We start from the raw sequence: 16260 nt of genomic DNA on the forward strand, positions 1-16260 counted from the left end.
TTTTCCCAAAGCAGCTCCAACAAAAAACCTTGTTGGAGCTGCTTTAGGAAAATGTCTCCTATGCAGCCATATGAAGTTATCAAGAAATGAATTGTATTGTATCTAAAATCAGATAGATAGATAAAATCTTTAAAAACAAAATGTGTATAAATTATATTGTAATGTATTAACACATTATGATTTGGATGCCATTAAGCATACCCTGTCTATTATTCCATTAGGTTGGCACAATCTTTTCCAAGAGGTGCAATAATATCACTTACCCATGATTCATATGTGTTTTTTATATTTCAAATCAAGTCTCTACAAAAGCTTACAACTGCTTTGTTGTTGTTTTTTTCTATCCATTTAGTTTGCCATCTCACCTTCCCACTGCTAAAATCTGTCAGACAAACCTTTGCAAAGTAAGCAATTGCTCTCTTTGAACTTCAACTACAAGACAAATTGCACCACTTCGGCTTCATCGCATTTGCCCCATGAGAGAGAGATGCCATCATTTAATGCCGCTGAGCAAAAAGTGCTTAGTAAGGAGGAGAAAAGAAAAAGACTAGCACTTCTGCACCAAACACATATCACTTGGACACTTGATGTGGTATAAAAAACGTCTTTTTTTTACATTCTGTAAAAATAAAAGCTATTTATGGGAGTCAGTACAACACAGTTCCTGTTAGAAAAATACTTAAGTACTTATAGTTAATGGAGTAGTTTGCACCACAATATTACAACAATTTACCCCATGTAAAAAATGAGTGCACACTTTTCCAGCTCACCCTGTATGCCAATGCTTCATACAGACACATGGCCCTGATAAAAGGCTACTAAAATATGTCTAGTTTTGCCATTTGAGGCAGTCATTGTGAATACACAGCCAGGTACACCATTTTCCCATTGTAAGAGAACTTCCCTATTACATGGATCATAGTAGAATATCAGACATACTTGGCAACACAACAATTACTTTCAGGGAGTTAAGAGAAATGTTGGCTCCAAATTGCTCCTAGTTATGTTTTCCGCCTCAGTAGGTTTTTTTCATTTCTGTTTCTCCTCTTTTTTTCTTGGCCAGATTAGGGGGCTGTACAGCTCACCCTTTGGATTTCTGTGTCCTAGAACTAGCTTAGCATCCTCAGGTCACACTTGCACTCCTCGTCCATGCATTTGTAGAACTTGAGCACGTAAGGTCTGAATTCCACTAAGTATGGTCTTCTGGTGGTCCAAAGAGGTAATTCCTAAGCTCATAACATCCCTGTAGAAGAAAGCACAAATATTTAGAGTGGTATCACTTGAAGTGTCAGTCAACTGAAAACTTACATGTTTATTTTTTGTAGAAATCACCAGATTGAATGAATTTCTCATGAACTCGGGGGAGGGGGATCTCTATACCCAGAACAGCCCAACAACAGCAACCATTAGGAGAGAGTTTCACTCTCCCTACTAAATTTTCTTGTACATCTGTCATGAGAGAAAACTGGGGACTCTCATTGCTGGACTGCTTCTTTCCATAATGCATGCTGCCTAGCTGTGTCTGACTTTGATATTTCTGAATCAATACTCAGAACAAGCATATTGGAAATAGGTGTTGAATTTCATACTCCCTATTCTTGTTGCAGATTAGTGATTCAAAAATTGTTAATGCCAAAGCTTTAGTATGGCAGCCAGATAACTAATATTCTCAAAAAAGATTGGTGATGGGAGAGGACAATACAAGGCAAAGTAACATATTTGCATAAATGCCCCCCATGTGAAACATGTGAGTTACACCATATGGCAGTACTGGCTGTTGTTGATTGGCCCAGCACTGTAACATAGGGCAGGGAGAGTATTTAGCCCCATGTAAGGTCTGCTGGAGATACTAGAACCTTAAAAAAAGTCAAACAAAAAAGTTTGCTTTGCTGAATAAAAGCAAAGGGGAACAAAGAAAATGTGAGTTTGTGCATTCAGGGATAGAGTAATTATAATAAACTTGTTGCTTTGTCAAAAATGGCAAAATATTGGTTCATTTTAAGATGATAGGGAAAGAGTGTATTTTCTAATTCCTAAGATTTGTTGGCTAATTCCCTTGATGTCTTTGATCTGGTACTGAGGAAATTGTAGCTGTAGCATCAGCGAAGCAAAATATGTGGATCAATACAGAGCTTTTTCTTTTTAGGGTCAGGATTCAAAATAACAAATACAGTTCTCGCTGCAGTGCTCACCGTCTCCAGTGCTGTCCTTTACAGACTCACTGATCTGGGATCCACTTCCTGCAGGTCCACCCACTTGGAGTACAGCATAAACAACCCACCATAGGCTTAAAGGAGAATGCTGCAGGCAATGGTATCATGTCCTTACATGGACATCCCCACCCCCCCACCATAGGAAGAAGAGGAGGAAGAGGACCTGTGACATCATGAAACTAAACCAAAGATTCTAGAAAAAAAGTATGTATAAATAATTTTTAAAAAGGACACAAGCGGTACCTAAATGCAAACATGGTGGTGGACTGAAAACAGGAAGCAGCATCAAGCCAGAGTTGGGCTTTAGATCACAAGTGTTTTATTTTGTATTACTGTTATTTTCTGTGGGCTTCTACAATGCATGCAGAAACAGTGCATTGTTTGTGTAACACACTGTACTGCAACACAGAGGTATGAATGAGTCTGGTTAATTTGTATGGCTGTTCTATCTGTGCTACAGTTTCTCTGTGGAAGTTTTCTGCATTATACCGCAACCTGATTGTGACAAATTGTAGCATGAGCAGCACAGAGAGAATGTTTAGATCTAGCATTTAGATTGTGTGATAATATTACTGTAAATGTGTACATGTTATCAGTGTTAAAGCTTTCAAACATGCATTTAAAATAACAGAGCAAAAAGAGGCGCCTCCACAGTGTAAAACAGATTTAATAAAGGTAAAATACAGTTGGAAATGTACAAACGACTTGTAAAAAACGAGCATTGAATAAAACGGTCTCAAGTGGATCAAGATGGACAAATGATAGAACGAGGTGCAGAAATCGGAAGAGTAAGTGTTCAAGCCAGGGCCATCTAGGCACTGATCTTCCTCCGGTTGACATGTTTCAGAGGTTAAACCTCTGAACCAGAGGTTTTGAGGAAACAAGGTATTGTTACTGTACCTTGCTCTTATTAAATTAATTTCTCTTTATAGCATAGGGCAGTCATTTACAAACACCTGTCCCTTCCTATACAGATTTGACCTATATTGCAGTCCTTGTGGATGTAATTTTATCAAATATGACCGTTTCTTCTGAAAAGCTAACTGTCTGACTGTATTACCTATCATCTTGCTACAAAATGCTCTTACTGACCTGGAACAAGTATGCAGATGAGGACATCTGGCTGATATTACATACTAGTTCCTGGTCATTGAATTAAAGTGTTTAAGCCAGTGGGCAACATAACAGCTAGGCAGCTAGTGTCCTCAGAAGTCGGTCAGTAATGGCAGCATCTGTTTACTTTAAACCTTATTATTTAAACTGTGCAAAGGCAAGTGTAACAAACATCCTGCAGCTAACAGTGTTAATTAATAGCTACAAAGCAGCCACAGGGAAGAACTTTGAAGAACCTGAAGACTTGTCAATAGTTTTCTGGGTTACAAGGGATATGTGGTAATGTGTCAAAGTGTTTCATTCTGATCAATGCCTTCTATTTGACTAACATGGCATAAGTCATCTATAGTAAGGTTAAAAGGTTAAATTAATATGGGCAAGCTAAAAAAAAACTGGCAACCGCACAATGTATAACTAGCCTATTTAGCTATCCTGCAACAAAACAAATTACACTGTTTAACAATATGCGGTAAAAATGGTGCGTTAGAGTTAGGACCACACTACTCAGAGCAGCTATGACAAGGCAGTGTGGCTTCCACATATTTTGCAAAAGTTGTGAAAATAAAACCTCTGTTTTTAATGCATATTATTAGACAATGTAATATGTTTTGTTGCAGGCTAGCTGATAAGTGTGCTGGAAAACTTCTGTGGTTTGTATTAAATTAATATGTGACTTCTACATTTTGAATGCCCCGTGTTAGTATTCCTACATCACCCTATCACATCTCAGAATGAGTAACAAATCAACACATGCAACTTACTGAACTGTCATTCTGGCCACGGACTCAAGGTAGCAATATCCTGCTGCTGTAAAATTATCTTTGTATCTCTCCATTTCAATGGCCTGCAGCCATTCCCCCACAGAGCTAAATGAGGGGAAAGTTGTAAAGGTCCGTTCAATTAATGGAATGGAAGTGCTGTGTGATCTGGAAAATATAGGAGCAAATGACCGGTTCTTTTAGTTGTTATTGTGTCATGCAGACATTTTCTAGTTTTATATCTTTTATTTAAAATGAAAACTGAAACACTTTGCAACTTTGCCAACATCAGTCACATGAAGCATTAGCTGGCCTATTAGTTCTCTTTCAACAATCTCATAGATCCATAGATTATAATTACAAATTAGTGAATACATAATCTGCTCAAACAATAACCCACCAAATTGTTACAGAATTCCAACTACACCATGTTTGGAAGTGCCACATGTTTTCTTTTCATTAAGTTGCCTAAGTGATACCTCCTAAAGCTGTTATGTTATCAGCATGAAAATTTGAATATGTCAATCTCACAGAATACTATTTCCAATTAACCTAAATAATCGACATAAGGTGCATTCACAGTTGTGAGGGAAGCTTCAGAGAAAAGACATGGCAGACCTTTGGTATCCAAAATGAAATGTAGATTGTAAGCTTTCATGAGACTGGATCTTCTAAATGTTTTGCAAAAAGGGTACATTTAAGGAATGTTTATATAGAAAAAGTATTGTCTTTAAAGTTCCACCAAGGCAACAAGTAGAATAGAAGTCTTTTAGGATGGACATGGTAGAAACTTCTATACACTGTAAAAGCATGGTGGAACAAAATAGGCAATAGCTCCTACTTTAAAAGCTGATTGTTTGGTATCCTGTCTTAGAATATTAACTTAATATTGTGTAATGTTAAAGTTACCCATTAAACCATGGGCATCATTTTGTATAATTAAAGAGGAGAATGTTGCAAGACAAAAACAAAGAAGATTCTTATGTACTCCTTTTTTATATATATAAAGTGATGACTAGAAAAGGGACATTTTAAAAGGTGTCAGTATTTTTATAATCTTTTTGATTATATGAATGGCAAAAATCTACATAAAAACAGAATACAATTATTTGCAAATCTCAGAAACCCATATTTTATTCACAATAGAAAACAGAGAACCTCAAACATTTAAAGTAAGAAAATGTACGATTTTAAGAAAAAAATAAGGTTATTTTGAAATTGAGGTCAGCAACACATTTCAAAAAAGTTGGGACAGGGCAACAAAAAGCTTGCAAAAAAAGGTGGTACTAACTAGGAAGAGCTAGAATTAGGTTAATTGCAACAGGTTGGTAACATCATTGGGTGTAAAAAGAGCATCTTAGAGTTTCTCAGAAGTAAAAATGGGCAGAGGTTCAACAATCTGTGAAAAGCTGTGTCTAAAAATTGTTGAACAATTTCAGAATAATGTTCATCAAATAAAAATTCCAAAGACTTTAAATATATCATCATCTACCATACACAACATCATCAAAAGAAATCTCTGTGTGTAAGGGATAAGGCCGAAAATGTAATATTGGATGCCCTTGATCTTGGGGCCCTCAGATGGCAATGCATTAAAAAAGGCATAATTATGTGATGGGCATCACTGCATGGGCTCAGGAATACTTCCAAAAATCACTGTCTGTGAACACAGTGTGAAGTGCCATTCAAAAATGCAAGTTAAAGCTCCATCATGCAAAGATGAAGTCATATCTGAACATGATCCAGAAACGCCACCGTATTCTCCGAGCCAGAGCTTATTTAAATGGTCTGTCCCAAAGAGGAAAACTTTTCTGTGGTCAGACGATTCAAAATTTGACATTCTTTTTGGCAACCGTGGGTGCTGTGTTCTCCGGACTAAAGGGGAGAGGGGCCTTCTAGCTTGTTATCAGCACTCAAAAGCCTGCATCTCTAATTGCATAGGGGTACATCAGTACATATGGAATGGGCAGCTTGCACATCTGGAAAGGCACCATCAATGTTGAAATATATATCCAGGTTTTAGAGCAGCATATGCTCCCATCCAAAGTGTTTTTCAGGGAAGGCCTTGCATATTTCTGCAGGACAACACTAAATTGCATACTGCATCTAAGACAATAGCACGGCTTCATAGTAGAAGAGTCCGGGTGCTAAACTAGCCTGCTTGCAGTCCCGACCTTTCACCAATTGAAAATATTTGGCGCATCTTGAAACGAAAATACAACAAAGAAGACCCAGGACGGCTGAGCAGTTAGAATCCTATATCAGGCAAGAATGGGACAACATTCCTCTCCCAAAACTCCAGCAACTGGTCTCCTCACTTACATAGTTGTTACGGTTGAATAAAGATACAGGTCCATCGAGTTCAACCTTTGGGTTTTGTGTGCATATGTGTGTGTTTGTGTATGTTTGTTACTAAGATTACCTGTACCCCCCTATATCTTGTGTCCTAAAAAAAGTGTCTACATAGTTATTGAATGATCCCATACTCTCAGCTGATACCACTGTCTGTGGAAAAGAGTTCCACGTTTTTACAGCTTTCCCTTTCGCTTTTTAGGATTAAACCCTTTCTCTGCCAGTTTCTGGTGGTGGCCTTGTGTATTCTTGACTGAACTGACAGCAAACAGTTTATTACTGTTTGCTGTCAGTTCTATTGTTCTATCTCCCATCACTATTAAACTATTTGTACATTAATATCATGTCCCCTCTCAGTCTCCTCTTTTCAAGGGTGAACAAGTTTAACACTTGCAGTCTTACCTCATAGTTTAGGTCCTCTAAAATTTTTATTAGCTTTGTCACCTTTCTCTGGACTCTCTCCAGCTCAAGGACATTCTGTAGATCGGTGACCAAAACTGAACTGCATACTCAAGATTTGGCCGGACCACTGTTTTGTACAGGGGCAGAATTATCGATTTATCTTTAAAGTACATTCCCCCTTTTTATGCATGATAGAACCCTGCTTGCCTTATTTGCTGCAGCCTAGCATTGATTGCTGTTACTAAGGCAACAGTCCACTAGGACTCCCAAATCTTTTTTTATCTCTGATTCCCCCAGTGGGACACCCATTATTGAGTAGCTCTCTGTCGTATTTTTAACTCCAAAATGCATAACCTTACACTTCTCAATATTAAACCTAATCTGCCATGTAGATGCCCACCTCCCTATTTTATCCAAATCTTCTTGTAATATTTGTATGTCGTCTGTCGAGTTTACTACCCTACACATTTTGGTATCATCAGCAAAAATTGAAATATTGCTATTAATAGCAGTCCCAATTTCACTGATAAACAAGTTCCCAGATGTTTACAGAAGAGGGAATGCTTCACTGTAGTAAACATGGCTCTTTTTACAACTTTTTTAACATGTGTTGCTGCCATCAATTTTAAAATTATCTTATAGTTTTCTTAAAATTGTGCATTTTCTCAGTTTAATTTTCTATTGTGGATAAAATATGGGTTTATGAGATTTGCAAATCAATGCAATATGTGTTATGTAGATTTACACAGTGTCCCAACTTGGAATTGGGGTTGTATTTCCTTTCATTAATTTTAGAAAGATATCAGATTTAGTAGGTGAGATTTTTTTTTAAGTTTCTAACTGAAGGCAACACTAGTACAAACATAATTGTTTCAAACATAATAATATTCCCTAAAATGTTTGCTGGAGCCGAAACACATAGCTCCTATCAGAGCTTTGAATTCAGACTTGAATTCTGATTGCAGTGAGCCACTAATTTGCCCATTCAGGGTATATCAATAGGTTCACTTTAATTCCTCTCTCACCAGTAGCAGGAGGTACCATCCTTTTCTTCATCACCCACTTTATTCAGCCTGGAGTGAGACATTGAGGAACACTTGGCTACCTCTCCACCCCATATGACAGTAGTGGGCCAATTACCAAGCACATAAGAAGTAAATAACTGAGTCACATGCTCCGTCATAGTTCCGGTCAGCTGAACAGAGTGACAGGAGATAAATCCATATTTTGAAAATAGATAAATAGATAATCTTCTGGAATTCTTAAAAATTTTAGATTTTTAAGTGAAAATAGGAGTAAATCTCTTTTATAATTGATTGGATTGCTCTATGTAAACTAGGATGTTAGTCACCACAATATAGCGGAGAGGGTGAAGACAGGCACACAATTTTCAGCTGGTCGTTGAAAAAACTGCATATTAGTGTCTCTGTCTTTGCACAAAAAACATGAAATGATAATCTGGTATTTTTGGTGTTTTCAACAGCTTTAAACAATATTCATATATATTTCATTAGATTGGAGTTCTACTTTAATAACCTCAATTTTTATTAAATAAGTCTTGATAGTAATATATTTGCCCTTGTGTTGTCTTCAGTTAGAAACCTTAAACTGAATCTCATCTCCTACATTACACATCTGTCATGTATCTTTCTGAATTTATGTAAATTATATAAGGCAACTGAATAAATCCTGACTAGTATAAAGAAATTTCATGTCACTGATCTCAACTTTGAATCCAATTATTTGATGCAGCAGCTGTCCATCTCCCTTATAAATTTCACATACAGCTTTTTATCCATTGTGATACAATGAAGCCAAATCCTGTTTTCAATTTCTCCTTTACTCAGTGACTAAAAAAACATTCCAATAGCCAATTGCTATGAAAATTATAAAGCTGTAATTATATTAGAAATTGCTATTATATTATTCCATATAGGGAGCATTTAACCATAATTATACAGCAGTATAAAGAACACAGAACTATTGTGCTGCAATCTATACAAATCAAACCAGTTGCACAGCACGAAAAGAAATATTTGAAAGCAATTACAGAGAATGCAGGTATTGTAAAGATTTCATAGTAATCAAAGTGTGCAGCACTTCATGACTGAAGAACAGGATACAAATTACATGTTTTAAAGCTGTAGATGCTATCCTTTTTAAACAGAAGAAACATTTTATTTTGGTAGACTTTGGAACAAAATTATCCTGAATAGAAAAACAGAACCTAGCACAAAATGTGCTACTCAATGTAAAGGCCAGAGATTAGATAGATCTTCTCAGTCTCTATATCTTTTACAAAAAGGTTGTCTACATTTGGTCAGATGTAAAAATGCACAGGAAAATGTGGCTTATTGACAATAACAAGTTTTGTTTTGATTGAATGTTATACATTTCCCAGTAGTACAGTGACTTGTAACATCTCATGCATCCCAGCCAATTTTGTGGTGGAGACCATATTGCTAAAGACTAATTAAGACTAATTTTCATGGCTAATAGGCAATAAAATCTATAACAAAGCACATGGGGAGGTGGTGACTAGCAGGGGGAACGTGTTTTTTTTTTCATGTGGGATGCCTTTAATCCATACATATTTTACAGAGCAGTACAATTCTCTGGGACAACATCAGCTATACCGCATTCTGACATCACATAACTTGGTACTTTTACATTATTTCTTGGCTTACATATAGAAGAAGCAACCCATCATGACTGATTTGCATACAAAAAAGGCTTTATTATGACATTTTTTAAATTATGAATTTAAATTAAAAAAAAAATGTGTATCAGTAATAGGCCAGAATTGACTGGTGGAAGGAGCAGGCATATTCAATATAAACTTAATGAAAAGGTATGCACTTTGGAATAAAATATTAATTTCTTAATATTAATTTCGCTTAATTGCTAAACTTCATAACAATTGCCAAGCAGTGAGAAAACAACATCTTGTGATCTTCCTTTCAGCATAACACTGTATTGTGTAGAAAGTTTAATAAAATGTCAACACAGAGTGCACTATATTGCCTCAGAATCACAAACTCACATTGCAGAGATTGTGGCAGTTGTTATGCTGAAATAAAAATTACATTGCCATGTTGCAGAGACTATAGCCAGACATACAGCACAGTGGCTGGTGGGTATGTAAGCAATTTGATTGGGCACTAGCCAGCAATGTAGGAAGGAGAGATGAGTAATAATTATCAAGAAATAATGAAAGTGCGTTATTTCAAAAACAGCAGCCAGAAATAATGTGTAGTGATTCTATACAATTTGTAAGCAGTTTTACCTGGCCACTGTGTATTAGGAATATATTAAGCAGTTTTTATTGTGAAAACAGTTAATTATGTCATAGTCAAGAGGCAAAAATATTGAACTGACACTCTGTACAACAAGTAAGCTTTTTTAAAAGTCCACAATAGAAGAGGGATAGACCAGGTAGGTTTTATCAGGCTATTAAAAAATGGTGTACATTTTGTTTGTGACTGAAGACAGAAAAAGTGCAGATTTTCGGGACAGTGTGTACTTCAGTGTAAGTTTTATTTTTGCTAGGATACAGGGAAAGAATAGGCAGATGTCTTTTGAAATTCTAAGATTGCAGTGTATTTTTTCTAAGATGGTAGACCAAAAAAAACCTACAGATTTGCTGGACAGAATGTACTACTTTTTTCTTGCTAGGATGTAAATTCAGAGGGGGAGATCAAGCAGATTTCATCTGAAAATTATAAATTGCAGTCTCTTTTTTCCAAGGCTGGAGACAGAATCATTGGACATATTGGCATTGATGAGTTCCAAAGCACTGTAATCCAACAGAACTTGGAACTGGGAACTCCCTGCAGAAACATTGGGTGTTGGGTTTCCTTAGTGCCAAGGCACCATAATCAAACAGAAATATTTATGCAGAATAAGTGATTGACCCTGACAAAAATTAAAAGAAAGGACACATCAAGCCACATTAAAAGAAAATAAAAGATTCCCCACTTATAGACTTAATGAGGTTCACCTCTATGTTTGGGCTTTGTGGATTTTGCTCAGATTACATAGTGTCCCATGAACCAAAATTTGCTTGGTTCTGCAATACTTTGACTGTATACTGATGCATTTTATCTGACTTATTACATCAGCTACATTTTATACTGTTGTATAAAAATGTAATAAAATATGTTATAAAAAAATTTGCTTCGTTTACACATCAATATTCCCATGTTGCCCTACAAACAGGCATGGAGGAGTCAGCTGAATAAGTAACTTGATGCAGGAGGGTGCTTAAGAATTATTGTTATCCAATGTGGAGGAACAGAGCACTAGAAGCATAGATGAAAGGGAGAAGTGATTGCCATCACTGTTTCCTGCTGCTTATACCAGACTGTATCTGGGTGCCAAAGAGTGTAGAGGAGGAAAGTGTGGGAGAGGCAAAACATCAGTGAGGCAGGATGTTACTCAGGGGCAGGGACAGCTTGCAGAGGAGTGGAGGAAGCAATCCTCCTATTCCACAGGATGGCACTGACACATGAGTGCAGGTCACTGCTATTATCCACAGGGTCACTCCACAGCAATCTGGGCCATTTTTAACACATCTGCAGGCAACAGCACTGAAGTGTTTGACACATACCAAGCATGGTAAATGTATCAGTCTCTATAGACGCCTGAATGCTTGTATTATTAGGACATTAGTATTGTATTGTATTGTACTGTGCTTGTATTGTAAGATAAACATCGCTGGCTGTTTACATTTTTGACAGTTTCCCCACGGGGCAGGAAGGGACGTCTTAAAAAGCCCACCCGCATCTGCAAGGCTCCCATCCTGCCGTTTTGGTACGACCAATGGACGGCAGGTGGTTAATATTCAAATGAAAAGCAGGGTATTGTACACATAGTCACATTCATATATTTTGAATAAAACATCAGGCTTATATAGGGTAAAAATCTTACTTCCCCTTTAAACATTGAAATATACTGTAAATTTGTGTGTAAACCAGAAAGCATATTAGGATGTTCCTTTAAATCATTATGCAGCTAGTGAATGCAGTTCCAATATTTAGTTGTTGGATGGGTCAGTAAATGTCTGAAAGCTTGTAATATAAGTGAAGAGTTCAGGCTTTTGGAAGCAATAAATACATTTGTAATAAAATGCAGTCATTTGGCATGCATGGGTTATGCTAATGAATTCTTCAGACTATAATAATAGTCTTTTGAACTGATGCACAGAAAATAAAGATACACAATGTAATGCATTGCAACCCAATAAGGCAAACACACATGAAGGCTTATGTAACTCTTCTTTGCCATAAATATATTTCTCTGAAAAATGGAAAATGTAAGTAATTTCCTTTTCGAGTGATGGATTTATAAACGGTCTTTGGATATAGAGAAGCTTTGCTTCTATTGCAGCAGTGCTGCATCAGCAAATGTTAGCGATAATCATTTCAGGTCTTGCTTGTTCTGGAAATCTTACACTCTCTACTTAACTTGATAACGCTCCAGCTGGGAATACGATTTGTGTACAGCACAACCTCTGGACCACTGCAGATGTGCATGTTGATGATGAAAAAAAAAAATATCAAGCAGGAGAGAGCAAGACAGGCAGAAAGCAACTGACCCGTATTAGATCACACAGATATTACACTAATAAATGTTTCAGTAACAGGTGAGATTTAGTCTCAAGTAATACCAACAACATAAAAAGCCAGCAGGATCCTCAGCTGTATGAAGCGACCAATGTGAAAACAGATTATGCTATAAAGCTTTGCTCTAAAAGGTCTGATTCACAAGACTGACTTAACATTGCTCGGCTGGACAGCTTATTTGCAGGAAAGATGGCCAACACTGGCCATCTAACACTAGTGGACATGAAGCACATGTGAGGTCTTTATAGCCTGAGTTAAGCAATCAGTTCTGCCACATCTTTTTTTACTGTTATCGGAAATTTCTATGTAAATAAGACATTGAACTATGTTAAGTACAAATCATTAAAGGCAAATATGCTGAACAAATATAAATCCGAAATGTGTATATAATGATACCCATCCAGCTGTTTATAAGGAACATCTGGGCCCCATTGCAAATAAAACCATCTAGTAATAATTTACAAGTAGGATAGGACCCAATTTATTAGTCAAACTCACCATCGGTGGTACTTTTTAGCCGGGCATAGCAATTCACAGAGGCTATACACACTTTACAAACACTTTTATTTAGTGTGTTAACAGTCAAGAGTAGATGTCATTCTTACCCGAATGACACTGCTGACCTCCTGCAGCCTTCTTACAGCAACTTCCTATTCACATGCATGTACTCCATTTATGACTGCATGCCATTTCTCAGGGTGGGTTCCCTGATAGTGATAACAGTGGGCCATGCCTGTGTTGTACATGGTGTAATGTGTTAAAATGACCATTAATGAACTCCACCAGACAGGCTGACAACACAGGGGTACAGTTGGGAGACAGGAACAAAGTGTTCTCACACTATACCAGGAAATGCCTGAGCAAGAACCTTCATGGCAGGATCAGAGGGATTGTGTTAATGAAAGATGTAGATTTGGAAAGACTTAAAACAACCTTTGAAAGGACATTAATGTATTAAACCTATGTGATTTTAGTGACTGAAATTACACACAGTTAAAATAATTATGTAAGTGTGGTCCCTACCACCTTTTGTGGGGTGGCTACTGGAAATGTACCATTGCTAGAGCTGTAATCAGTCTGGCTGATTTATAGTTGGCTATTATTTGGTTAATTCCTGGTGTTCTGTTATTGATTGTACCTGCCTGAGTGGCGTGTGAACCTGTTACATTGTGTGGCAGTCAATGAGAGAACATTTTGAATGTCTATGGGGTCTATTCACGAAGCTGCCGAAGGATCTGGCCGTAGCTTCGGCCGATCCTTCGGCTAGCTTCGGCCCCAGTAGAACTGAAGGGGTACTGTACGGGCTATTCACAATAGCCCGTACAGCTCCCGATCATGGCCAAGCGGCTCAGCCGAGCCGAACGCATATGCATCAGCTCGGCTGAGCCGTGCTGAAAGCCGAAGCTGGCCGAGCGGCCGGCCGACAGCCTGCTTCTGACAGCTGGGCGGAGCCAGCCGTGATCTTGCAGCTGGCTCCGGCTACTTGCAGTGAGATCAGCGTCCCTGGTTACCTGCTAACCAGGGACACTGATCTCCAAACAGCTAACTCTCCCTGGCGCCCCGGGAACACCAGCCAATCAGTGGGAGTTTCATTGCCATTGCTGCATGCTGGGGGAGGGCATATATGCTCAGGGGATTGCAATGTGCTCAGTTCCAGTCCACCCCCGTGCTTAGCCTGACTCCAGCCTGGGGGAGGCCACACATGAACCCTGGAGGGGTCTGGAACTGATTGAGGAAGAGAGCCAGAGAAGCCTTAAGACTACAGGAGGTGCCAGTTGCTAATATAGACCTCAAGAACAAGTCTCTCCTATGGAAGATTTCATGCGTGTCCCCTTTGAGCTGTTGCTCTATTACCCAGTGTCAGCCTGTGCTCCTGATGATTCTCCACTGTGGAAGTCTGAAGGGATTGGTGAGTCTGGTGTCTGTACTATTTATGCTATGGCTGTCTGAAACCATAAACCCTCTCTCCCAGTTATTCTGTTCTCAATAAAGCATTTAAAAAGGCACTTAAAGTGACTGGCGCCCAACTTTCTTGATCTCATTCCGCTTCACTGACTAAGGATCTACCCCTGAGAGTGCGATGTCGGCCCTCTCTACCCTTTGGACATCCATCTCAGGCCTCAGGGAGTCAGTGGGGCGCTACATAATAAATTTTAAATTATATGAACACCCAGTCCAACATGACAAAGACCTGTATCAGTGGTCACTACATGCTGGAAAAACTGCCTTCAATGAGAATGACATATTTTGGTTGGGATCAGCCAAAAGAGGGGAATAATTGTTTCAGTGCATTTGTGTTCAATGTTGAAAACATTATAGACTGAAGGGATAAGTAGAAGTCAGTTTGAGTGAGTAAATATTTTTGTTCCCATAACTATATCTATAACTACTAAAAGCTGCCATATTCAGGTTCACAAAACTAAAAAGGATTCTAAGATGTTACATAAATCATCTTTTCTAGTACAGCAAATTACAAGAAAAATCACCTGTTAGTTCCATAACTTATATGATTTAATACTTCCTTAAAATAAAAAGTACTGTATTATTTCGGTGTCCTTGTAACAGTGCAAGGCATGGTCAAGACCACTTTAAAAAGACCAGCTATAAACTTTTGGGAAATTCAATATCTACAATAAAAATAATTGCCTGTCTCCTTTAACCTGAAGCAGTATCATATTTTACACTTTCAAAGAACAAGAGATGTTTAATTTAAACTTTAATACAGTAGAAAAACTGACCCATATATATGTTGGATAATGGTAGTCCAGCGCTGAAGAGTTGTACTAGCACATTACAAATTCTTGAAATAGCCAGAGATACTTAGTTAACAAAGAATCCGTTATTAAAGCTGAAATCTAGCTTTAGATTCAGTCTTACATACGTGTATAGGCTCTTCTCCTATACTGAAAATGATTACTCATATTGCTCTGCATACTGTAAGCTTCACTTAGTGTTCATTAGAAGCTGCAGCAAGCCAGATGATGGAGGGATGGTGGATATTCAGCATCCTCAGGCCTAGTGGCGTAACAATAGCCATAGCGACCCAGGCGGCCGCTATGGGGCATGGGGCACAGGAAGGCCCAGCCAGGACATCCCCCTGATGCCGTGCGGCCCGCGTGAGTCGCTATGGCATCTCAAGCTGCTGGCTGTCACTGGCAGGTGTGAGGAAGAATTTGCCACTGTTAGATCACCAACAACCTGTCAGTGAATTGTGCAGCGGCGCTTTCCTCCTGACATACGCTGCTGAGTCAGTGACAGCCAGGAGCTGTGGAGGAGGAAGGCGGGACCCTGTGTCAGAAACGGAGGAGGAGGTGGGACTGACGATGGAAGAGGAGGCGGGGCCCGGTGATGGAAGAGGAGGTGGGGCCTGGCGATGGAGGAAGCGGGGCCCAGGGACGGAAGAGGAGGCGGGGGCCCGGCGCTGGAGGAGGTGGGGCCTGCCAGCATCCATGGAGGCAGACCGCGGATCAGGGTTGACAGGTAAGAGGTGTGCAGCCCACCTGAGACCCTGCAGAGCCCACCATAGAGAGTCGGTGGCAGGCTCTGCAGGGTCACTCTCAGGTGGACTGTTTGTGATATCAGGTGGGCTCTGCAAGGGCATAACTAGAAATCACAGGGCCCCATACAAAATTTTGCTATGGGGCCCTGTGATTTATAGTTACGCCCCTGCTCAGGCCCTTTCTTCCCCAGTATCACTGTCCCTAGCCCATTCATTTTATTCATTGGTTTTCAATTCTTTTAATCATGGAGGCTCCGAATCACATCTGAGCATTACCTAGGGTGATCTGCATGCAAATG

At 38.8% G+C, this 16260-nt stretch overlaps 1 protein-coding gene across 1 annotated transcript in view; it reads right to left on the reverse strand.

Annotated features, from left to right (window-relative positions):
- Positions 1-949: 949 nt before the first annotated feature.
- EPHA10 (EPH receptor A10) overlaps positions 950-16260 on the reverse strand; it is a 500244-nt gene continuing 484933 nt past the window's right edge. The window contains exons 16-17 of the mRNA XM_018557240.1: positions 4088-4252; positions 950-1243 (exon numbers count right to left, since the gene is read on the reverse strand). Of these exons, the coding sequence (XP_018412742.1) occupies positions 1129-1243; positions 4088-4252 (280 nt within the window). The 3' untranslated portion in view covers positions 950-1128. The remainder of the gene's footprint in view (positions 1244-4087; positions 4253-16260) is intronic.

The sequence above is a fragment of the Nanorana parkeri genome, unplaced genomic scaffold (assembly GCF_000935625.1).
Source record: "Nanorana parkeri isolate BGI_ZX_2015 unplaced genomic scaffold, ASM93562v1 scaffold275, whole genome shotgun sequence".
Classification (NCBI taxonomy): domain Eukaryota; kingdom Metazoa; phylum Chordata; class Amphibia; order Anura; family Dicroglossidae; genus Nanorana; species Nanorana parkeri.